At 41.7% G+C, this 25,647-nt stretch overlaps 2 protein-coding genes across 3 annotated transcripts; one reads left to right on the top strand and one right to left on the bottom strand.

Moving 5' to 3' along the window:
- Positions 1-11,670: 11,670 nt before the first annotated feature.
- Positions 11,671-13,860, bottom strand: LOC135712798 (nischarin). The gene is made up of 4 exons (XM_065235855.1): positions 12,882-13,860; positions 12,701-12,822; positions 12,230-12,632; positions 11,671-12,166 (listed from the first exon to the last, which is right to left on the bottom strand). Exons 1-4 carry the CDS (start codon positions 13,630-13,632, stop codon positions 11,940-11,942), a joined length of 1,503 nt encoding a protein of 500 aa, XP_065091927.1. The 5' UTR covers positions 13,633-13,860; the 3' UTR covers positions 11,671-11,939.
- A 4,723-nt stretch (positions 13,861-18,583) lies between these two features.
- Positions 18,584-25,647, top strand: LOC135712719 (uncharacterized). Of its 2 annotated transcripts, XM_065235743.1 has the most exons (6): positions 18,584-18,820; positions 18,882-19,622; positions 19,687-20,487; positions 20,547-21,344; positions 21,417-21,597; positions 25,570-25,647. In XM_065235743.1, the coding sequence occupies exons 1-6, from the start codon at positions 18,698-18,700 to the stop codon at positions 25,626-25,628; spliced, it is 2,703 nt and encodes a 900-aa protein (XP_065091815.1). In that variant the 5' UTR covers positions 18,584-18,697; the 3' UTR covers positions 25,629-25,647. The 2 variants fall into 2 exon arrangements, with proteins under 2 accessions (XP_065091815.1, XP_065091816.1); XM_065235744.1 differs by lacking the exon at positions 25,570-25,647 and having other exon boundaries at positions 18,585-18,820; positions 21,417-22,695.

The raw sequence follows: 25,647 nt of genomic DNA on the forward strand, positions 1-25,647 counted from the left end.
CCAAGTTGAATATACCGTCAAACCCGGGAGCCTTCATGTTCTTGGTGTTTTTCAGCGCTGAGCAAATCTGCTCCACTGTAATATTTTCTGCCGGAGGGACGACACAAGCGGAGGCATCCAAGTTTTGTACGCATTGCGTCACCTGATTTTCGAGCGGACTTTGGATAGTTGAGCCAAGCAAATGCGATGCAGCAATATGATTGCCAATCGCATTTGCTTTCTCTTGTGGGGTAATGAGCCGATTGTCATCATTTCCGACTCTGAGAGGAGGAATGGGTTTGGGATGAGTTTTCAGCACCTTGGCTACCTTCCAGAATGGACGGGAGCGGTCATCCAGATTCTGGACAACACGCCCGAAACTTTCATTTCGGAGTGAGTCCATTCTGGAAGCAATCTGCCTGTTCAGATCGGCCATTTCATGTTTTTTGCTCAGATCTCCAGTCCTCTGAAACTGGCGTCTACGCACATTTCTCAAGCGAATCAGTAACTGGGTGTGGGAATCAATAGCAACAAACTTACCCCTCACAGGAATTTGTCGAACGCATGTCTCGTCAGCCACGGATATGGCCTGGTGGAGTCCTTCCAGAGCCCGGTCGATGTCCTCTACGGTGTCAAGCGGCGGATTTTCGTTGATGTTCAGGTCTACCACACGTCCAAACTGGACCCAGTTTACGTGGTGGTAGTCTTTTCGTAGGATTGGAGCAGGAGCTATGTTGATGCCGACCTCAGCCACCACCGGTTGGTGATCGGAGCTTAAGTCGTTGATTGCCACCGGCTTGGATAGCCCGAAGTTCGTCAGGAAGAAGTCCAGCGTGGAAGGGTTTCCCGCCGGAGAGATGAATGTTGGTTCATCCGGAAATTGCACTGTATACAGCCCATGCTGCGAGTGGTCGAAGAGCAGACGTCCATTCTGATTCCGCTGATAGTTCCGCCATGCTTCGTGGCGGGCATTTAGATCGCCCCCAATGACGAATCGTGAGCTCGTACGAGTGATAGCGGTGAGGTCGTTCTTGAATTTCATCCTTAGTCCGTTGCTGGCAGCACACTGACGAGGGCAGTATACGGCGATGAACCGGACGTTTCCGGTTGATGATTCCACCTCCACACTAAGGGCCTCGATGATAGAAGTGCGGATATGCGGCAGCGTGTAGAACTTTATTCCTTTCTTGATGATGATCGCAACACCACCCCCCCTGGAGTCGATACGATCAAGCCGGATAATGTGGTGATCAAGTAGCCAAAAACTGTCACCGGATTTAAGGTGGGTCTCTGTTAGGAGGCCCACGTCGATACTTTGCTTGCGGAGAAAGTCAGCAAGCTCGAGTCTTTTTGCTCTTACAGAGCATGCGTTCCATGTGACGACAGTTATCGGTTTAGACACCATACTGTATAATAAACTTACCGAGCACTTGGATCTGTTCGGGCTTGCTGCGGCACTGACGAAGAGCACCGGTCATGTCGACGAAAATCTTCATCAGCTCATCCGCAGAAAAGAGATCAGGATTGGCGTTTTGTGCTGGTGGTTGTCTCCAGAATCCAGGGGGGGATGGAGAGCTTTGTCCAGCTGAGGCACCAGACGTTTCTTGACGGGGGCCGGATTGCACCCGTGGATTTGCTTGACCGTGTTGCGTATCACGAAGAGGCGGGAAGTCCTCCACCCTGAATGCCGGAATGTTTTCCTTCTTCCGTCCTGGTTGACTTCTTGTGGACGCCTGCTTTCGGATCCGCTTGAAATCCTCGCGTTGACGATCAAGCAGAGAATCTGATTTTACAATGTTTCTTCTCTTCGTCCTAACTGCCAAGCAACATGTTAAACTAGTGATTGATATCTCTTCAAATCCTACCATCAAGCAAAAGCTCTCTTGTCGCGCTGCTTGTTGCCGAGCTCTCTGCTCTTGAGCGAAAGCTCACCTTTCTCTCTCTCTCTCAAACGTATGCACTGTCAAAAATAACACATAGGAAATTGCCTGATTTTTACCATCTCAACACTTCCCCTCAATTTCCATTCCTAACAGACTAATCATTTTCAAAAACTTTGATCTTGTTAGGGGTTTTGTAAAAACATCAGCTACCTGATTCTCAGAAGGCACATATTTCAATGTTATCTTCTTATTTTGGATTTGTTCACGAATAAACATGTACTTCACGTCAATATGTTTAGTGCGTTGGTGATCGCGGGGCTCTTCCGCAATTTTAATGCATGGAATATTGTCCTCGAATATTGTGAATGGAACTGCTAGAGTACCAACCTCACACAACATCTTTGACAACCAAATGCCCTCCTTGGATGCTGCACAAAGCGAGACCAGCTCCGCCTCGGTTGATGACAAGCTGACGAGTTGTTGCCGCTTCGTACTCCATGAAACGAGGTTCCCATATACCGTAAACGCACTTCCAGAAATTGATCTCCTATCCTCTTCGTCATTGGCAAAATCTGCATCCGCATATCCCAAAAGTGGTGCCTCGTTGTCCCTCCTTCGATAAATCAAGCATAGATTGCGGGTTCCTTGAAGGTATCTCAGAATCCGCTTAAGTCCAGTCGTGTCATCTGGGTTACTCTAAAATCGACTGAAAATACTGACCGCAAAAGTAATGTCTGGTCTACTCATTAATGTTAAATATTGAAGACAACCCAATAAAACCTTGAATGGTGCATTGGTCTGTTGTCCTGTATTTTTCTTCCATTTCATACTAGGGTCAACTGGAGTGGATACAGGGTTGCAATCCCCCATTCCAAATTTATTTAGGATCTTTGAAATGTACCTTTCTTGAGACAAAATCATCCATCCCGATTCAAAGTCACGTCGGATATCTAGGCCAAGAAAGCTATGGACTTCCCCTAAATCCTTCATTTTGAACCGTTTGGAAAGATTTTCCTTTAACCATTTTATTTGCTTGACATCTTTTCCGAAAATAAGTATGTCATCAACATATAATATGATGAACAAACCTCGGCTTTCGCAAATGTAAAGACATGTATCAGACTCAAGCTTCTTAAAACCCAATTGAGTAACAATTTCATTGAACCTCAAATTCCACGTTCTACTAGACTGCTTAAGTCCATAGATACTTTTGTTCAACTTACACATTTTAGTGCTTCCATCCATATCAGGAGGCAATCTCATAAAAACTTCTTCCTCCAACAGTCCGTTAAGGAAAGCCGTCTTAACGTCCATTTGATGAATGAGAAAGTTATTTTGGACCGCCATTGAAATCATTGCTCGAATTGTACACATTTTGGCCACCGGTGCAAAAGTTTCGCCATAGTCCAAACCTGGACGTTGCGAACAACCTTTTGCTACTAGCCTCGCTTTATATCGATTAGACTCATCGTCCTTTATCGAAAATATCCACATGGAATTGATAGGTCGTCTTCCTTTCGGAACGACACTCACCAAGGTCCATGTCTGATTCTCCAATAAAGAAGCCATTTCTTCTTCGATAGCTGCTCTCCACTTTGGCCAATCATCACGTTTCATCAAATTTTCAATATTTTGTGGGATTTCATCTTGTAAACTTGTCACAAAGAAACTACTATCATAATAAGTATCATAATCCTGATGCCAACCAGGTGCTCGACGAGATTTTTGACTTTGACGTTGTACCTGATGTTGAATTTCACCATTTTCCTGAGCATTTTCCATCTCATTTTCCGCTTCCAAGAAAATATCTTCTTCCTCATCATCATCATCTCTTGTCTCCTCATTTTTAATTTCTACAAACTCTGGTTCTTGAACTTCAGGGAACACTTGAGATTGTGGTAAGGCTACCTCAAAAATTTCATCATTCCTCTCTGGATTGGACTCTTCCTCTTTGTTGGAAATTTCATCCTTTCTATGAAAATAAAATTTTCCTTCATCGAAAATGACGTCTCTTGAGATGACAATTTTATTCTCATTATCATCCCATAGACGAAAACCATTCGGAGCATAACCGACCATGGCCAAAATCCTGCTCTTTCCATCAAGCTTGCTTCGATGCACCTTGTTAATGTGTGCATAAGCAATACAACCAAACACCTTTAATTTACTGACATCTGGCTTGCAATTGAACCACATTTCATAAGGTGTCTTTAATCCAGACAATGCACTTGTGGGGCTTCGGTTTGTCAAATAAGCAGCGACATACACCGCCTCTCCCCACAAAGCATACGGCATTGCACCTTCATGTAATATGGTTGTAGCCTTTTCCATCAGAGTGCGATTCATGCGTTCGCTCACTCCATTCTGTTGAGGGGTGTATGGGGCAGTAGGTATCATCTGGATCCCTTTGCTAGTGCAAAAGGCCATGAATTCTTTACCGAAATACTCACCACCATTATCCGATCTCAACTTGGAAATTTTCAAATTAAATTGAGCTGAGACCATTGCCTCATACTCAACAAATTTTTGAAACACATCACTCTTATGTTTGATCAAATAAACGATCACGAAATGAGTGAAATCGTCAATAAAGGAGACATAATACCTGAATCCATCATAAGTCTCGTCAGTCATATGGCCACAAACATCGCTATGAATCAACTCTAGAGGCCTCCTTGAACGAACTCTTTCTTCTTTCTTAAACACTTCTCGTGATTGCTTACCTATTATGCATCCTTTGCATACAATAGGATCAAGCTCCTCACTTCCAAGTCCAATATCAAGCCCTTCAACCATATGATTCCTGACTAACTTTTTCAAATTGGTTTCTCCCAGATGAGCGAATCGTTTGTGCCAAATACCAATATTGCTTGAAATTTTTCCTAGATTTGCATAATCATAATTCTCATTTTGAGTTTCTTCCAGGCTCACATCAAGTGCATAAAGTCCATTGACTTTCCTGCCCTTCGCAATCACCTGTCCGAATTCATCTAAAATTTCAACCCTTCCATTGCAGAATACAACTCGCTTACCTGTTTCCTCAATTTTCGAAACCGAAATCAGATTACAATGCAGTTCAGGAATGAAATACGAGTTGTACAGGTTCAATCGGAATCGTTTATTACCAACATCACTTCGAAGCACAGCATTACCCATTTGCTTACATTTCACCCTTTCACCATTGGCCATGGAAATGGATTGTTCATTTCCCACCATTTCCCACAGATGGCTGAAATAACGCATTTCTCGGAGCATTTGCGCACTCGCACCAGAATCCACGAAAACAGGTAATGTAACCGGCATCTCATTCCATGGCAGTTCTTGAATTGTCTGGTCTCTCAGCTTCTCCTCAATTTGCCTCACACGGACCATGTTGATCCTCTCCAGGGGAATTTGCACTCTGAATCCATTTGGACGCTCCACTTCAGCTACATTAGCTACACTTGAAGCATGATTTTCAGCAGAAGCACGTTCAATCGAACCAGCATCCGGAACATCCGATTTTGATTCATCCTTTTGAATTTCAACTTCTCGACGTGGTACGGGATCGCTGATGATGGGAGCAGCCTGAGCCATCAAAGCCACATTCGAGACGGCATTCGCGAGGTTGTCCATTGAAGACTTTTCCTGGCGCATTTTCTTCTTGAGCCGGAAACAATTCCGACGCTTGTGGCCGGCTCTGCCACATTCATAGCAAACAACCTGCCTTCTATTATCCCGAGAGTTTTCCCTCGGATTCCTGCTTTGAATCTCCTTTCGACTGTCCCTGTGACCAACAAATGCTGTCTGTGACGGTAAACCTGAAGGTTCTCGCGATGCAGCCTCGTCAGCATCCAGAAAGATGCGCTTTATTTGCTCTAGTGACATCATTTGCAAATCCTGCTTCCGAATCACCGACAACGCGCCCAGCAAATGCTTAAATTGCTCAGGGATGGCAACAAGGAGCGTACGGATTTGCTCCATATGATCCACTGCCTCTCCCATGCTCTCAAGCTGGCGTACAATGTCATGATGAGAAGCAAACAAATCCTTCAAGGTTTTGAATCGTTGATTGCTCAGCAAATACAGCTTGGATCGCAGGCCGATCATTGCAACTGCCCCTTGAGGTTGATAAACCTCCTGCAGTTTTTGCATCACTTCCTTCACCGATCGGCACTGTAGCACATGGCTCATGGATTCGTCCAAAAGCGCTGTCCAAAGCTCGTTCAGAGCCGCATCCTCTTGTTTGATGCGCAACTCGAGTTGCTTCTTACGGATTTCCTCCGCTTCCGCCGTGGCACCTGCCACCGGCTCAGCGAAATCCTCCTCCGCAACCGTTTTCTCCAAAGTATGTAGCAAACCATCCTGCTTAAGATGTTGCTCCATGCGCACCTTCCAGAACGGGAAAGATTTCTCCTCCCCGTTGAACAACGGTGCCAGCGTACGTCGTGGTCTGGTCTCCATTACTCTGGCCGTAACTTTATGCGGCACCTGGGCCCATAACCTATTGAGATGAGCAAAATGGAGAATCGAACAGTCTTGAGGAATTCCCTCTCAGACTTTAAACAACTTACAAACACAACGCCGAATCCTTGACCGAGGAAAGCAAAGGGAACAGTACTCTCGTGAAAACTCACGCCGAGCATACTCACCACAACCTAGTGATATAAACACTATTGAACAAAATAGATTTAATACTTTTCACCAATATTTATTGATCAGCTTTTCCAAAACAGATTGATTTTACAATGTTTCTTCTCTTCGTCCTAACTGCCAAGCAACATGTTAAACTAGTGATTGATATCTCTTCAAATCCTACCATCAAGCAAAAGCTCTCTTGTCGCGCTGCTTGTTGCCGAGCTCTCTGCTCTTGAGCGAAAGCTCACCTTTCTCTCTCTCTCTCAAACGTATGCACTGTCAAAAATAACACAGAGGAAATTGCCTGATTTTTACCATCTCAACAGCAGTAGCTCATCATAACTCATTCCATTCTCTGCTTGAACGGTAAGCAGTTTAGTGCGGTTTGAGCTCGCTCTCGTGAGTTGTTCGGAAAGTTATTTTTTGAGTTAGTGTTCGCGCTCTTTCGTTCGTGGTTTGTCGTGCGTGTGTGTGTGCCCCGAAATGGGGAAGCATCGCTCGCGAAGCCTCGTGAAGGAACAGAACCCCGGTGAAGGAAGCTCCGGTGTGCCTACATCAAACAGGTTTGCTGTTCTTCCCATCGATGGGCATACCCAGCCAGCTGTAACAGGAAAGCGCAGCAAAAAGAGGAAGAAGAATCGGGCCCAGTCCGACTGCACGATTTCTCGCGACGATGCCACTGCGACGAACGGCAGTGATGTCGGAGATTTCGGTGACGTTGCCGCCATGAGCACGGCAAAAGTAAAGCTACCTCCGTTGGTAGTAAAAAATGCCCATCTTAACGATCTCATCGCAGATCTGGCGTCGCTGGGCGTTAACGCCGAATTCAAGTTGGGCAGAGTCGGCACCAAGGTGATGCTCCGAACGAAAGTGGAGTATGACTTCCCTAATAAAAAATAACCATAAACGAACGATAACCCAAATCATTGAACTATTCCACAAATTGTTTGGATGATACCCAGAACACGTCGTTAAGCAAATTAACCATACAATTTTTATTAGGGTTGGTCGTTGCCCACCTGAGGATTTCCAAGGTGGAATTCTTCACCCACGACATTCCCGGTGAGGAACCATTCAAGGTCGTCATCAGGGGTCTACCGAACTTTGACCTGAAGTTGATCGAAGCGGAAATCAAGAACCGCTACAAGCTGGCCCCAACTGCCGTCTTCCGGATGACAAGGAGGGACGAGAACGTCAAGAAGTATCCAGATTGCCTTTTCCTGGTGCATTTCCAGAAGGGAACGGTGGCGCTCAATGTGTTGAAGGCCATCCGCTCCTTCAATTCCATCATTGTCCGATGGGAGCCATACCGTGGCGGCCGTCACGACGTCGCCCAGTGTCAGCGTTGCCTGAATTTCGGGCACGGCACCCGAAACTGCTTCGTCAAGCCGCGCTGTGGCAAATGCGCCCAAAACCATGTCTCCTCCGTGTGTGTTGTCAACGAGTCGGAAACGGCCAAATGCGCCAACTGTGATGGCGCTCATCAAGGGTCCGACAAACAGTGCCCCAAACGCGAAGATTTCAAGCGGATCCGAAAGCAACCGTCCACAAGAAATCAACCAGGACGAAAGAAGGAAAATACGCCGGCATTCAGAGTGGAGGACTACCCACCTCTTCCTGCTACGCAACACGGTCAAGCAAATCCGCAGGTACAATCCGACCCTCGTCAAGAAACGTCTGGTGTTTCTGCTGGACAAAACTCTGCACGCTGCCGCATATCCGCACTTCTATCATCGAGGCCCTTAGTGTGGAGGTGGAATCACCAACCGGAAACGTCCGGTTCATCGCCGTATACTGCCCTAGTCAGTGTGCTGCCAGTAATGGATTAGGCATCCAATTTAAAAATGACCTGACCACCATCACTCGCACGAGCTCACGATTCGTCATTGGAGGTGATTTAAATGCCCGCCACGAAGCATGGCGGAACTATCAGCGGAATCAGAATGGACGTCTGCTCTTCGACCACTCGCAGCTTGGGCTGTATACAGTCCAATTTCCGGATGAACCGACATTCATCTCTCCGGCGGGAAACCCTTCCACGTTGGACTTTTTTCTATCGAACTTTGGACTATCCAAACCGATGGCGATCAACGATCTCAGCTCCGACCACCAACCGGTGGTGGCTGAAGTCGGCACCCACGTGATACCTGCTCAAAGCCTGCGCAAAGACTACCATCATGTCAACTGGGTGCAGTTTGGGCATGTGGTTGACAGAAACATCGATAAAATCCACCGCTTGACACCGTAGAGGACATCGACCGGGCACTAGAAGGACTCCACCAGGCCATATCCATGGCTGACGAGACGTGTGATCGACAAGTTCTTGTGAGGGGTAAGTTTGTTGCCATTGATTCCCACACCCAATTACTGATTCGCTTGAGAAATGTGCGTAGACACCAGTTTCAGAGGACTGGAGATCAAACGAGGAAACGTGAAATGGCCGATCTGAACAGGCAGATTGCTTCCAGAATGGACTCACTCCAAAATGAAAGTTTCGGGCGTGTTGTCCAGAATCTGGATGACCGCTCCCGTGCATTCTGGAAGGTAGCCAAGGTGCTGAAAACTCATCCCAAACCCGTTCCACCTCTCAGAGTCGGAAATGATGACAATCGGCTCATTACCCCACAAGAGAAAGAAAATGCGATTGGCAATCATATTGCTGCATCGCATTTGCTTGGCTCAACTATACAAAGTCCGCTCGAAAATCAGGTGACGCAATGCGTCCAAAATGTAGTTTACTCCCCTTGTGCCGTGCCTCCGGAGGATAAAATTACGGTAGAACAGATTTGCTCAGCGCTGAAATATTCAAAGAATATGAAGGCCCCCGGTTTTGACGGCGTATTTAACCTAATCATAAAAAAGACTTAGCATGAAAGTCTATGCAGTTTTAACTGCCATCTTCAACAGATGCTTGGAGCTGCACTACTTTCCAAGCATCTGGAAGTTAGCAAAAATAATACCGATCCGCAAACCCGGTAAATATCCAGCATTGCCGTCAAGCTACAGACCGATCAGCCTCCTCTCAGCGCTGAGCAAATTGTTCGAGAAACTCATTCTCAATAGATTGCTCAAGTTTGTGGAGGAAAACAATATTCTTCTACCGGAACAGTTTGGGTTCAGGAAGGGGCACTCCACCACTCATCAACTAGTACGGGTGATGAACAACATTCGAAGTAACAAGGCTGTATCCAAGTCCACAGCCATGGCCTTGCTAGACGTCGAAAAGGCGTTTGACAATGTCTGGGCATGACGGACTTATATACAAGCTTTGTAACTTCAATTTACCGTTGCATTTGGTCAAAATTACCCGTTACTTCCTTCAGCAAAGGTCATTCAAGGTATCGTTGAATGGTTGTCTTCCGCAAGGCAATTTGTTGGGCCCCTTGCTCTACAGCTTGTATACTTCTGACATTCCTCCCCTCGGAGACGGTTGCGTGTTCTTCCTGTTCGCAGATGATACCGCGATATCAGTCAAGGGCAGAATGCATCGCGAAATTAGAAACAAACTACAACGATGCCGTGACACCTTTGCTGACTATGCAAACACTTGGAAAATCAAAATCAATGCCTCCAAAACCCAAACTATCTTGTTCCTGCATAGGCAATCACCCAAACTGATACCGGCACCTTCATGCACAGTAGTCATGGATGGCACAAGGGTTGAGTGGTCTGCTGAAGTTACGTACCTTGATATGGCATTCGATGAGAAGCTCCTGTTCCGCTCGCATATAGAAAAGACGTTAGTTAAGTGTTCAAGCTTAGTTAGGTGTTTGTATCCGCTGATTTCTCGCAGATCCCGCCTCTCTAGGGTTAACAAACTGGCTGTCTACAATCAAATCATAGCACCTGCAATTTTCTACGCTGCACCGGTGTGGGAATCAAGTGCTCAAACTCACAGGAACAAAGTCCAGGTGGCACAAAACAGAGTGCTTAGGATGATCCTCGATCGTCCTTTCGACACTAGAATAACAAATTTACACGAAGAGGCAGACATTCAAAAATAGATTCCAGAATTAACGAAATTAAGACTAAATTTACACAAAAATGCAATGTATCAGAACATGCTAAATTTGCGTATAGTATATAGTAGGTTAGGTGTATATAGTAGTTGTAGTTGTAAATAGTAGTTATAAGTAGTTTCCCTTTTCCAATTTAAAACAAACCAATCCCACCAAGGTGGTCATTCTTAAAAACAGGCCTGATAGGACTAGGAACTTTAAATAATAATTAAAAATTTCAAAATGAACTAAAGTTGAAAAGACGCATCTGTGTCACTTGTTAATTCATACATGTAAAACCACACAAATACCAGAAATAAAGATCATTTAAAGTAAAAAAAAAGGCGGTAGCTCATTTTCGCTTCGGACGGCGTGGTGAACAGCAATAGCAGCAGTAGGAAGGTGGTGGCTAGTCCACTCCTTCACACCTAACAAGCAACAATTGACTGGTCGTGACAAAGGAGGAAAAGGTCTGGTAAAAGAGGCGCCAAGCGTCATCGCAAAGTTCTTCGAGATAACCGGCATCGGTCGTCTGGCTCGCCGTGGTGGTGTCAAACGTATCTCCGGTCTGATCTACGAGATGTGCTGAAGGCGTTCCTGGAAAATGAGGTCCGTGATGCTGTCACGTACACTAAACACGCCAAGCGTAAGTACCCATGGATGTCCTCTTCAATAAAACGGCCCTTTTCAGGGCCATCAAGCTTATATCAGTAAAGAGTTGGAATAGAATTTATCTGTGCTTGTTTGTCCATATTCAGAACCACAAGCCCCCAACGGCCACACAAAATGCTCTCCAGAGTTGTAATCTTGTAACCAAACTTGGAAGCAAAGGTGCAAGTGATTTTGATTGATTCTCTTAATCAACTTTCTCTTTGAAAAAAAAAATTACCACAAATTTGGTACACCTACAATTCAAAAACGGAAAGAGTTGAGATAATAAATAATTGATCAATTAAAAGAACTAAATTCTCTTCACATTTATTCCGTCAACTAGCGGTCCTACGTCAAACTTCCGTTCGGGCCTCTAGGCACAGACCCTTCTACTTTTTTAAGAATAAATCAACAAAAACTTGGAATATGAAGATAATCAATTTGTTTATTTTTTAGGGTTAATGGTGAATGGAATTCGGGAGAATGTCTTTCGGACGAATGGTATTCGGGGGAATGTTATAGAATATACTACGTTTATCCTTTATATTGGCCGACTCATTTAATAGCATCAGATGATACATGTGTACAAACCTTTAATTCTTCATGATAACGAGATAATCGATAGAAATATGTTCAAGGCGGTGGTGTATACTAACTAATTGATTTGAATTGCACTACCGAGTCGATCTGAAGTTCGAGGTGGCCTTGACGCATAATACAACATAAAACATAAAGGTATGCATAAAACAATCAAACTAAGTCTACTCACGTAAAACATGACCCTACTAATCGTGGTGACCTTACGCTAATGTTATCTGGTCCCACTGCTACTACTGCCGCTTCTTGCACCGGAAAGTTTCTCTCCGACGGCTGCCGTGTCTAGCAAACTGTGTAGCTTTCGTTGGGAATTCTGAGCCGATATGCGTAAGGCCGAGAGAACCAGTGCCGTGTCGTATTCCGTTTGATTTCCCTTTTCATTATCCAGATAGATTTCTTGCAAACGTTCACCGAAGCGGGACAAAACACGGGCCCGATAATCTAAAAGCAATCAATACTATTAATCGCAATGATTGAAATTTCGGATAACCAAGCAAATCTTACCCACACTGCCTGCCACCGGGTTTCCCATCAGTCGTAGGTTCTCTAGCAATGGGAGATTCCCAATGTGATCGATTTCATTTATATCATCAATCTGATTGCAGCTCAGATCCAAATTGACTAGGGAGTACAACTTCGAAAGGCCTTCCAGCAAACGGATCCGGTTTTGCGACAGATTCAAACTCACTAAATTCCCCAGCTGCAAATGCCAGTCACGACATTCCGCTATCCGATTGGAGCGCAAGCTTAACGCTTGTAGGTTATTTAAGTGACTCAAATGTGCTATGCTTCCGATTTGATTCTTGTCCAGCACTAGGTCCTTTAAATTTGGAAATAGCCGAATCGAGTGATCGATCTCTGTTAGTTGATTATCTTTAAAGACGGCGTGCCGGAGGTTCTTCCACAGCTGAAAAGGAGGGTTAAAAAGTTTTGAACTTAGCCTAAATTAAAGCTCCATCAAAATAATACCCTTACCTTCGACTGATCCAGCTCTTCCGTATCGTTCCTATGAATATCATCACAAAGTGTTATCTGCCGTATGTGCTTGATCTCGCTTTTGTAAATTTCAATTCGAACCAAACTTTCACGAAGGCCTCCTGCAAATAATAAAAATGTTTAAACTATACCCATCAGAAAACAAGCAAACTATACTCACCGACATTCTCAATGTTTTCCGTCGAAATGCCATAGATAATGAGATTCCTTAAGCCTTTGAACACACTCAGCTCATATCGAAGCTGCGAGGGTATCAAGTTACTACTACCGATGGGTTTATGTAGCGCATGCGGAATGTATTTATCCGAATCATCATCGTACAAGATCATCGGAAGGCTGTTCTTCGCCGGAAGCACTATCGCCGTTTCCAGCTGAGAACAGAAGTCCATAATGTGGGAAAAATTCAACGTACCATCAGCAGATTCCGTCGAAGGACATGGTATCTTCAGTCGCTCGCTGATGGCATGCAGTTCCAGAACGGAGAGACCATACTTTTTCGACTTTGCCAGAAAACTTTCCCCCCGTAGGAAGAACGAATTGGCCAAGTTTTGCGTCAGGAATATTATATCGTACCGGTGGAATTCAAGGAACTCTACAAATTCTTTTGGCATCGTAACTTTTAGAAATATAAGCATTTCCTTTAGATACTGTTCAAGTGCTTCCTGGCGCTTTTTCAAGAAAGTAGGACTTTTATTACCAATCACCTTCTTTGGCGGTAGCTTGTCCTTGGCGACGCTGCGCTCTTGGACTAACTTATTGTGCAGATCATCAAAGTCCCGGTATCTTCTGTTGGCAGTCCACATGACATGACCACATTTGATCATAATTTCGTAGTAGTTCACACTGTCGACGGTGATGATTCTGGGAATGGAAATGCTGGTTTCGTTGGAGTGCTGCGAATAGTTGGACATTGTGTTCTCTTTTGTGGGGAGCTCCAAGGTCACTCGTTCATCTAAACAAGCCGTGACGGTATGCAAGTTCTACCCCAGTACGGTTGCTTACCATGCACACAACTTTTCAATCTTTTCAACAGTTAATCCATTTACACCCCGGAATTGCCAGCCTTTGTAGTATTCCACTTATCTAATAAAAATTCTAAGCGAAAAACGGGGATCACAACAAAGAGTTAACTTTCTGATGACACGTTTTGACGTTTCTCCTTCTGCTGGAAGTTGCACTCGCACTCGGTTGCACTTGCATGTTTTGCGTTTGTTTTGATTATGATTAGGGATGTCGAATATGTATCAAAAATCATAATCGAATGCAAAAAGAAATGCAACTTCGAAAAATGAATAAATTGAATAATGATTGTCGCTAATTATTGGGACACCCGGACAAAAAATAACCATAAAATTACAATAAAATACAATACATTCTATTTTTGTAATCCTATTGTAATTGCATTGTTTGCCACCACAATCCAGCATTTTACGATCGTTTATGGCCGCCACAATCTGGCTGAGTTTCTGGTAGGGAACATAAGATTTGAAGTTTGGCTTGTGTCGTTTGACGTGTAAATGATCAAATTTGAACGTTTACCAGTCAAACGACACAACCCAAACGTCAAATCATATGTTCCCTACCAAAAACTCAGCCAGATTGTGGCGGCCATAAGCGCTCGTAAAATGCTGGATACATTTTTGCCAAAACAACAGCCTTATACCAACAATCAATACGAAACTAACGATTTTAAATTGGCTCACCACTTTAGTAGCCTATTGGTCCCAAGCAAACGATTAACGTACCCTATTCTAGTTGAAATTCTATTACTACACTATGTTTGTTTTGATTTGCTATGGAAGTTTGACAGATAACATCAGGGGTGTGTGGATTCATGCAGAACATGCAGGGGTGAGTGAAATAGCTTGGGACTGCTTGGGACCGTTGTTCTGGTACTGAGTGAGCCAAAAATAATAATGATTTTCTTCGGGACCCAGTGGTCTTAGAGTTACCTCTATGCTTATACCATAGAGGTAACTCTAAGACTACTGGGTCCCGAAGAAAATCATTATTATTTTTGGCTCACTCAGTACCAGAACAACGGTCCCAAGCAGTCCCAAGCTATTTCACTCACCCCTGCATGTTCTGCATGAATCCACACACCCCTGATGTTATCTGTCAAACTTTCATAGCGAATCAAAACAAACATAGTGTAGTAATAGAATTTCAACTAGAATAGGGTACGTTAATCGTTTGCTTGGGACCAATAGGCTACTAAAGTGGTGAGCCAATTTAAAATCGTTAGTTTCGTATTGATTGTTGATACTAGGCTTAAGCAAATATATTATATTAACAATATGGTCCACTCTTTCGCTTACCTGGCGAACCCTCAGGCGAACCATTTTTTTTTTGCGATGAAAGCGCTTCTGTGGTCAAAAAGGCTACCAATGTATTTCAAGCTGAACATTGCATTTGGTCCTAAGTAATATGATCGATTTTCTTTGTCGACTTTCTCTTTCGTTAACTTGAGCACACACAGCAAAAAAAAATGTAATATCGATCAACGTAATTCAAGCTGATCTATGAAATAATGATGTAATAGCAAAAAGCAGATACAATATTACATCAATGGATGTAATTTTGTTCGCAAAATCGATGTACATCGTACAATGTGATATTACACAACCGATGGATTGACCTGGTTGCATCAGTTTTGATGTAATATTCAACAACTTTTTTTGCTGTGCATAACCGTTTCATTTTGTGTTTGTCGTATTAGATGCTAGATAAAATCTTCTTTTATCGATCTGTGTGTTGAACATACCTGGGAACTCGCCTGGGAATGTCTATACATGGCCGTGGAAATTCTAAGAGAAAGTCGACGAAGAGAATCTGTCAATGTTACTTAGGACCTAATGCAATGTTCAGCTTTATTTGTTTATCTTCACGGGGGGTAAACCAAATGAAATTTTGTATGATATTTTAAATATATGTATTACAGCATATTATTTTATTTGATGACAATAGTTACATGTCAGACAGCTTTTCATGTAATTGATTTTTATTTTTGTAATAACTGCTTTATTCGCGCCCCTCGATTGTAATTGAATTACTATTGTTGACCTTTTTTAACGCTAGATGGTATGAATAAAAACGTTTGCTTTACTTTTCCCGTAAGAAAAGTACGGGAAAGTAAAATCAATTCTTTTTATTCATACGGCCCATTGTTTGGGTCGTCATTGCGATGCATAGAAAAAGTATGAATGGATCATATTGTTAATAAATATAATATCTCGCGCAACACGAGAAAAGGGCCTATAATTTTGGATCGATTCTCTTCATCGATTTTCTCTTTCGCGAATAACCCGACTGCAAATGAATTTCCCATTCAGTGTGTTGTTTCAGGCGCAAGCTAACATCATGTTCTGTTGAACTGTGCTGCGAGCTTAGCGAGAAATTCATTTATGTAGCCGTGGTAAACCAAAGGGAAAGTCGATGATGAGAATCGATCAACGAAGGTAGGCGCTTTTCAAATGTTACTCGACATATATTTCGACAGTGAGGATGCATAAGGGCGAATACGCGATGATCGATTCTCTTCACCGATTTTCTATTTGCATTGCTACAGCTAAGCGAAACAATTTTCTAGAATTTGTTCAATGCAGAGTTGTAACAGGTTGTATTGGCTATCAAAAGCAACAGCAAACGCACCGAGAAACGTTAAATCTAGCGAGTTATTAACAAAAGAGAAAATCAACGAAGAGAATCGATCCTCGCGTATAGGCCCTTATGCATGCTCACTGTCGATTTGATTTATGCAATGGTATTTTTGACAGTTCAATATTTTTCATTTTAAAAATATTGTCTTTTAAAATCAGGCATAACATATGATAACGGCACAAAAACACCTTTCCGAAAGTGGTATTGGTTTGCGTGATCGTACTTTGGTTCGCGTGTAAAGGGCCTTAGAAAGTTTGTTTACAAATGCTTTTGTGCCGTTATCAAATGTTATACCTGAAATGTTTTAATTTTAAATATTGTCGTAGTTGAAACCGAGATTGAAACCACAGACAAACAGACATAACACTCGCAAGTTGTTCATCTAACAAGCATTTAACGGTCAATTTAAAAGTATCCTAGTTGGTAGTACCGCCACCGTTTACACACTACCGCCATCTGTTCAGCGTACTACCCACCACAGTGAACTCAACAGATGGCGCTAATGTTTCAGCGACGATGTTTTACAGTGAGAAATATTCAACGTGTTATGTCTGTTTGTCTGTGTTGAAACTATCAAAGTGGGGAGACTTTTAATTTAAAAACGAATTATTTTTCCTATTTTTTATTTTTTTTTTAATTAATTATATGATTTGAGTAGTAGCTATACTGAAGATCCGAGAGATGTCGCCCCTTCAGTGGTAGGAAAATCATTTTTGCAGTATGGAGAATATCCGAAAATCCACAATTTGTGACTTAACATGCTTTCACAGAAGGAAACAAATAAACGAGTGTTTACCTTATCACCATAGTAATGTCACAGACAAACAGACATAACTCTCGCAAGTTGTTCATCGAACAAGCATTTATCGTAGTTGGTAGTACTGCCAGCTGTGGCGCACACAGTCATTTCCGTTGCGTTTGAAGTTTACACACTACCGCCATCTGTTCAGAGTACTACCCACCTCAGTGTACTCAACAGATGGCGGTAATGTTTTAGCGACGATGTTTTACAGTGAGAAATATTCAATGTGTTATGTCTGTTTGTCTGTGGTAATGTACTCGTGCAATTTTTGTGCATCTAAAACTGCTCATAAAGACGATAATGAATAAAAACTGAAAATTTTCATGCATTTCCAAATGGTTTCCTACCATTCCCATACATTCGAAAGTGACTGGCCCTCTGGATGTGGATGATGTCAAAAACAACAAAACATGATTAATTAACGTCGGTCTCTGTTCCGCAATCTAGTGCCAATAACCGACGGACATCGATTGCCATCCATTGACGGCAATCGAATGTGCAGGAAGGCAGCTTCCACACCTGCGTAGGATATCGCACCCATTCAACACACATGGGCCGGGACCAACGGCTTTACTTCCCTTCCGAAGGAAGACGTGACCAGATATTTTTATGCCTCATAAAAAACCCACCGACCTCGGCTGGGATTGAACCCAGACGGCATAGTGAATCAAAACAAACATTGCGTAGTACTAGAATTTCGACTAGAATGGGGTACGTTAATCGTTTGCTTGGGACCAATAGGCTAGTCAAGTAGTGAGCCAATTTTAAATCGTTAGTTTCGTATTGATTGTTGGTTCTATCCTCGGTTCTATCCGAGGTTCTATCTGTGTCACTCTAGCCAAAGCCCTCGTCAAAACCGAAATGCATGACAAAATGGTTTATATTCAGCCACGCTGTCAAAGATCATTGCATGAAAAACCACCTGTAATCATATCAAAACAAACATACTAGCACATCTGCCAGCTGATGGCACAAGCTTCTAAGGAATTTTCATGATTTACAGTGAACCATATTATTAAAATTGACTTCTACGCCAGTTAGTCGTCTGTCACTTCGTCTGTGCTGTTTACTAAATCTGATAGGCCCTTTTCAATTGTTACGTTAGTTTTGACAGATGCACGAATTCAGTGCTAACATTTCATTAGGGCGAAACTGGTTTTGTGAAAAATTACTTCGACGGCTGATTTCTCGCAAATGAAAGCAATTTAACGATGTCAGCGTAGAAAAAACATGTTTCTACCTGATGGTCGCTTTGCATGTATAAGCTTTTGTTCACGTGAAATGCGAGAAATCGATATCTAAAACCATTGTTTACTAACTATATTTCGCTCTTTTGAAATGTTGGCACTGAATTTACTCATTGTCACATTCATCTCAATGCATAAATAAAACAAGCGCAAAAACGCGAATTAAATTTTATAAACAACCGTGACCTACTATTACATCTTTTAGTTTATTGGTTATTATGGAATTATAATAATATTATACTAAAATATTGCCTCAAATTATCCACTATGAGCTCGTCCGTGCAGCTCGCATCGTTTTGTCGTCTTTGTTTGTCGGTAATCAAAGATAAGGTGCCAGTTTTCACCAATGGAAACATTCTGGAAAATCTGTTGCATTTGATTGAGATCCAGGTAATCTTTTTGATTTGGCATTTTGTCGAGCGGTTATGGTAGGTATGTTATCCTATTGCAGATTAATCCGGATGATGAACCAGGTGCAGTCGTGTGCCTTGATTGCGTTGTAACTTTGGAGGGATTCCAACAGTTCAAAGAGCAGTGTCATATAAACGATGAGTTCGTTAAGACTATTTCGCCCAAGCTTCCGTGTTCCGCCTCGTCAGCCGAGGTGCCGGTGGGAGAGGAGGAAGAGGATCGAGAAGATTTGTTGGAAGTGGAGGAGCTCGAAGAAGAAGATCGCTTGGAACTCAGCGAAGCCGAAGAGGTATTTCAAAATATACCGCAACAGTCAGCAAAATCCAATAAAAATAAGACTACCGCAAAAAGTCTCAAGAAGGTTCCTGATCTGCAACGTGCAAAACTATCTATTGCGATGGCTTCTACAAGCAAACAGCAGGAAAAGCATAAAGAATCACCTAAAAATCCTTCCATTGACGATTTACAAGTTTTGGCAGAGTCATATCCGGATGACTTTTACTTCGAGAAGGGTCCTCGCTCAATTTACTACACGATGGTGTTTCACGGAGAACGTTACAATTCCGCGCTTTTCACCGAACACAGTACCTACTGGCAGTGCATTCATCGAAGAAAATATCAATGCCCGGCTCAAGTTTGGGTGAAAAATAATGATTATAAGACATTTGAGCAACTGCACAAACACACTCATGGTCAACTTCCCGAGAAAGAGGGACAAGCTTTTACGCCATATGAAGCCCTTCCGCAAATATTCCAGATGTGTAAGAAGATTGTCTTACAGGTAACATAACCGGTTCAACAATGCTTATAAAGGTTGGTTTAATGGAAATCATATTTTCTTTCAGAAACGAAGAGAAAGCGTGAGAAAGGCGGCAAGCTTCGAAGATAAATTTCAGCAGTTCGCTGCAAAACTATTGGAGAAAGAGGAAGACGAATCTGAATCACCACTAACTGTAGATGATTCTGATTCAGATGAAGAAGCTGAGGTTGTTAGCAGATTACGACCAAAACGGAAATTAAAATCAAACGATCGCTATGTCGGTAGAGAAAATCAGTCAACGAAGCGATTCCTTGATCCAGAAACGAATCCGAAAAAGCAAGCAATTCAACAACGTGAACCAAAACGGCTACAATCAGGTGGTAGGTCAAAAAAGAGAGTAGTGGAGTTGCGTCAATGTAAAAAACGTGAACAGAAAATTCAGGAAACAGATGAAGATGAGCTGGAAGACGATACCATTGTAGAAGAAGATTTGGATCTGGACAAAATCGAGGAAGAATGCAAAGCACTTAAAATCCGGAAACGGGCACCGCTAGGTCCCTCGCTAGATGAACAACTTGTATTGGCCGACTCGTACCCAGACTACTTCTTCTTTGAGAAAGCTCCTCGGTCCGTGTACTTTACCTTGGTGTACTACGGTGAACGATTCCACTCGGCCTTGTTTACGGAATATTATACCTACTGGCAGTGTCGACATCGCCGGAAGTACAAATGCCCGGCCCAAGTGCGCGTGACAAACGATTACAAAACGTTCGAACGGCGATACGAGCACAATCACCCGTATCTTACGGTCAAAGAAGGGCAACCGTTCACCCCGATGGAGGCCCTCCCGGAGCTATTCGAGGGCTGTCGAAAGGTGGTTCTCAAGGTAAGAATTGTGTTTATAATCTGTAATATATTAATTTCGGTTATGTATCGCGGTTTTAGAATCGGGCGAAGTTGCGGAAGAAGTTGTTGGAGAAGCATAAGTTTTTGCAAACAGTCAACCTCAACAGTTCGGCGGAACAGCAAGTTTCCAATACCGAAAGCAAAGAGGAAGTTGTTGAAGTAGTACAAGACGATAATGAAGAGGAAGTTAATGGTGAATACGTCGAAGAGCTGATCGAGGCAAAATCACCACTAACAGTAGATGATTCAGATTCAGATGAAGAAGCTGAGGCAACCACGCGCTATGCCAATGAAGAAAATCGATCACTTGAACCAGAAGCTATAGAAATAAATGGATCAAAAATGCGAGAAGTAGATAAGCGCGAATATAAAATGCGTGAACAGGAAATTCAAGAAATGGATGAAGATGAGCTGGCAGACAATGCCATTGTAGAAGAATATTTGGATCTGGACAAAATCGAGGAAGAATGCAAAACCCTCAAAATTCGGAAACGGGCACCGCTCGGTCCCTCGCTAGATGAACAACTTGTATTGGCCGACTCGTATCCTGACTACTTCTTCTTTGAGAAATTTCCTCGTTCCATGTACTTCTCCTTGGTGTACTACGGTGAAAGGTACCATTCGGCCGTTTTTACGGAATATTATACCTACTGGCAGTGTCGACAGCCACGGAGGTACAAATGTCCGGCCCAAGTACGTGTGACAAACGATTATAAAACGTTCGAACGACGATACGAGCACAATCATCCGGATGTTCCGGTCAAAGAAGGAGAAGCGTTCACTCCGATGGAGGCCCTCCCGAAGCTATTCGAGGTTTGTCGAAAGATGGTTCTTAAGGTAAGAGATAGGACATTTTGTTTGAATTTGTAGTTTGCAATTCCTAATTTCGTTTGTGTATCGCGTTTTCAGTATCGAGCGAAGCGACGGAAAAAGGTGTTGGAGAAGCATAAGTTTTTGCAAACGGCCGAACAGCAAGATTCCAATACAAAAAGCATAGAAGAAGTAATTGTAGCAGTAAAAGGCGATGATGAATATGATGTTTATGGTGAATACGTTGAAGAGCTGATCGAGGAGGTGGTTGAGGATTCAAGTTAAGCTGTGTAGGGTTATCTATTTTCAGCAATATTGTTCATTGTAACTTTAAGTGAATTCTCATAAAAGTGCAAAAAAGTGTGATACAAGCGCACGTTTCCGTCAAATGGTCTTGGTGTCTTCGGTTCACTTATTTCTTGCTCCAGAATAGGGTAGAGGAAGTCTTCCCCTATCCAATGGTGATGTTGATTTGCGTGGGCATATACCTTGACCTTTTAGAAATCATCTAAAGAAGTAATTGTTTACAAAAGCTGCTACACCCTAATTCCAGCTCTATCAAGAATTGCACCAAAGAAAAATATGATGCATGCTCGATCCAGGCCAGAATGAAACATTCCAGAATGCACATACCACAGACAAACAGACATAATACTCGCAAGTTGTTCATCGAAAAAGCATTTAACGGTCAATTTAAAAGTATCGTAGTTGATAGCACCACCACCTGTGGCGCGAATAGTCATTTCCCTTGCGTTTGACGTTTACACACTATCGCCATCTGTTCAGTGTACCACCCACCACAATGTACTCAACACATGGCGGTAATGTTTTAGCGACGATGTTTTACATTGAGAAATATTCAATGTGTTATGTCTGTTTGTCTGTGTACCTACCATTCCCCAGAAAACAAAATTCCCGCGCACCAAATTTTGAAATCAAGTTCCAGCAAAATGATTTGCAAACATGCTCATTTTACTGGAAGCTCAGTCCATTCTATGCGCACGAGTGTTGATGGTCTGAAAGTGAGGATAACAATAACAAACCAAAAATTTAGGCTGATGCGAAAGTGAGGAATTTTGGCTCTTTAGTTAGGATAACCAGAGTCCCGCCAAGAGAAAAGGTTGCGAACAATCAGCACTGTTTGTGAGTTATTTTTAGGAAACCAGATTTTTTGCGTTAGTATCGGATGACTTTCAATCAGAAATGAAAAATTTGCTGTCGATAACGGACGACGGGTTTCTACCAAGCTTGTAAGGTGATCGGTAATCAAAAACTACCACAAATTATTAAAATATTTAGTGAATTTTCTCAGTAATTTCAATGTAATAAAAATAATTGTGGGTAATTTATGGGTAATTTCAGTAAGTCCTACTGCTTGGAAAATAATTGGGTACTTTTAAAGATAATTAAAAAGGAATTCGAGTAATTCCATAAATATTTGAACTTTGGAATTATCATATTCTGTCTTATTCTATGTTATTATTGTTATTAAATTTTATGATTTTAGTTGTCTCAGGCAGTCAGTTGTAAGTGGTCACGGTCGAGGTCACGGTAGTCGACACATTTTCTGTGATAATCGACTGCCTTTGCTTCAGACATTTGCAAAACAAGCTATCAAATTACAGTACCAAACTAAAATTTCATATGACAGGCTCTGTCATACGACACTGTCGCCGAACACCGTCACGAATGTCTGTATTTTAGTTTTTCTCATAATAAGAGCTGCTGATGTTGTGCTTGAGTGAATTCTGAAAATAGTAAGCAATGATGTCCTAGTAATAACATTTCTGATAAGAAATGGTTTAATTTACACAAAATTGAGGAATTACAACGAAATCACACATGTCATATGATAGTTATTTTGATAATTTTCTTTTAGCTCGAATGTTATTCTACCGTTTGTGTTTTGTGAGAGAGACGACGGTAGAGCAGTGTACAAACAGACTGTCGCGCACGAAAACGAAGCGAGTGTAGTAAAAAACGTTTCAACCCCTGGTCTCAAGTATAATTAATTGTTGAATTTTTAGAAATCGATTTTAGATTTTAAAAAAATCTGGAAAAAATTAGAAGCCACAATATGCAACCCCCGACGCAACCAAATCAAATCGACTTTATCATATTGGCGCTCTTACGAAAAATGCTTCGTTTCGATTTCTGCAATGAGGCTTCAGTTAAAAATACGAATAAAATATTTTATCTATGACATCATGACACACATTTGACAGGAAAACCACAAAAAAAACGACCTTCAGATAGACTTTGTGCTACAGTTTTCCAACGCAAATAAGACCCGGGGTATTATAAATGAACCTCACTTTTTTCCATCCACCAACTAGACCATACAGAAAAATTGGTGGTCTTATAGTTGAAGTGGGTCCTTTGATTATAATGCCGCGTAAATGCCTCTAAATCCAAATCAAAACAAAAGCAATAGACGAGTAACGCTATTGAAAAATTGGCTTGTTTAATCTCGAAAAATATACCGATTTTTATACGTCATCTGATAGAGCTTCGTTTTCTAAGCACAACGATATTTTTATCGATCCCGTAGACATTCATCTCGATTTTTAAATGAATATTTAAATTTTTTATTGTTGACACTAAATCTATTCGTTGACAGCTCGCTCCCTTACACGAAACGAAAATCAATTATTTTGTTCATGTGTTTCACTTATACATTTTTGCCAAAACATCAGCCTTATACATTCCATAAGACAAACCACATAGGTCCTATAAGAATGCATAAAAGGTATGTGTGACCGCTTATACATTTCATTTGACACATGAGCTTCATTAACTTTTTGCAAGGCGTCTGCTTATTAGTTGACTTATACATGTTATGAATAATCAGCAATTGACATTTGCCAGAAGGTATAAGGAGATTTCTATCCGTGTACAAAGTCCCACCAAGGGCCGCTAAGAAGGTGATTTTTGCTAATGTAATCGTACTTAATTAAAATAGTTCCAGTGTACCAAAACTGATGCAATTTTGGATTTCGGTTCCATTTTTAATGCAGATAACGAATAAGTAGTAAATACCCCTAAACAACCCAATTAAGTAATTTAAAAAAAATATTCAAGTAATCGTGGTAATTTCAGTAATCGAAAATAATAAAAGTAATTTCAAAGTAATAAAGTAATTTTACTTAATTGAGCAGTAATCAGAGTAATTTTTGGTAATCTGACTAGCACTGATCGGTAATTAACGCTGGTAGAAACCCCTCGATAACGGAGCTTCTGGGAGACAAAAACAATTTTAGAACATGAAAAATGTTCAAACAAGTGCTTGATACAACTTATAAATACCACAATGTTCTAAATAAAGCGAAGGAATCATCTAAAATTACTAAAATATTGTCAGTAATGAATGCAATACCACAGACAAACAGACGTAACACTTTGAAAAAGTTTTCTTGAAAACATAGTATCTCAAAATATAGGACCTCAGTAACGACATCTCTCGGGCTTCTCGCGGAAAACAAGTTTGCTCGCTAACTCGCAAACAATATTGCATGAAAGTTCTATAGAATGTATAGAAACGTCAAAGTGATCCGATGCCAGCGCTGCGGCGAGTAGTTCGCGGAACTGATAATATTCAAATCAACCGTTAAATGCGTGAACGAAGATACACAATGAAGTGTTACGTCTGTTTATCTGTGGCAATACTTTTAGTTCACTGGCAATGGGAACAATAATGTTTATTTTTTGTGTGTTTCTGGGTTTTGTAGTTGTTGTTGTCTGGTTTATATTTGTATTTTCTCTTCTTGGATGAACTTGTGCACGGAAAGGAATTATGCAGTAGAAACTACTATATTGGGGATTTAAATTAAATGCAACGCACCTACGTTTTTTGCAGACTATAATATAATATTGTGTTTTCTCAACAAGCACAAAGGTTGTCAAAAATACTATGCAGCAAAAATTTACCTTAACTAGTATTTCTAACTAGGCGTGCTGTCGTTTTTACTATGGGTTTGTGCATTGGCTTGTGTGTATTAAGGAACGAAATAATTGTACAATTTACTATGAGCAGTGATTATTTACTATTTCATGGTATAAAGAGAGAGAGAAAGATTAGTAATTTCCATTAAATTCCACAACCTTTTTGCTTATCCTTGACTCGAGTATTAATACAAGACACTGAAGAAGTCTGCACATTGTAGACGAAATACGCGTATCTGTCAAGGATAAGTAAATAAGGTAGTGGAATTAAATGGAAATTACTAATCTTTCTCTCTCTCTCTTTATACAGGTATTCCACTAAGACGCCCATATTCATCAGGATGCCATGGTAGATTATTTTTTATTTAAATAAACTATTGGATTTTAT

The sequence above is a fragment of the Ochlerotatus camptorhynchus genome, unplaced genomic scaffold, assembly GCF_037179485.1.
Source record: "Ochlerotatus camptorhynchus isolate MF236.1 unplaced genomic scaffold, CSIRO-AGI_Acam_v1.1 ptg000503l, whole genome shotgun sequence".
In the NCBI taxonomy this organism is placed as follows: domain Eukaryota; kingdom Metazoa; phylum Arthropoda; class Insecta; order Diptera; family Culicidae; genus Ochlerotatus; species Ochlerotatus camptorhynchus.

Excerpts from the sequence above, each read along its gene's own strand:
- LOC135712798 (XM_065235855.1), bottom strand. The coding sequence starts at position 13,632 with ATGTCCAACTATTCGCAGCACTCCAACGAAACCAGCATTTCCATTCCC. Across the intron at positions 12,633-12,700 it reads AAGAGCTGGATCAGTCGAAG|CTGTGGAAGAACCTCCGGCA; the intron begins GTAAGGGTATTA and ends CCTCCTTTTCAG. Across the intron at positions 12,167-12,229 it reads CCCGGTGGCAGGCAGTGTGG|ATTATCGGGCCCGTGTTTTG; the intron begins GTAAGATTTGCT and ends GATTGCTTTTAG.
- LOC135712719 (XM_065235743.1), top strand. The coding sequence starts at position 18,698 with ATGAGCTCGTCCGTGCAGCTCGCATCGTTTTGTCGTCTTTGTTTGTCG. Across the intron at positions 18,821-18,881 it reads TGCATTTGATTGAGATCCAG|ATTAATCCGGATGATGAACC; the intron begins GTAATCTTTTTG and ends ATCCTATTGCAG. Across the intron at positions 21,598-25,569 it reads GGAGGTGGTTGAGGATTCAA|GTATTCCACTAAGACGCCCA; the intron begins GTTAAGCTGTGT and ends CTCTTTATACAG.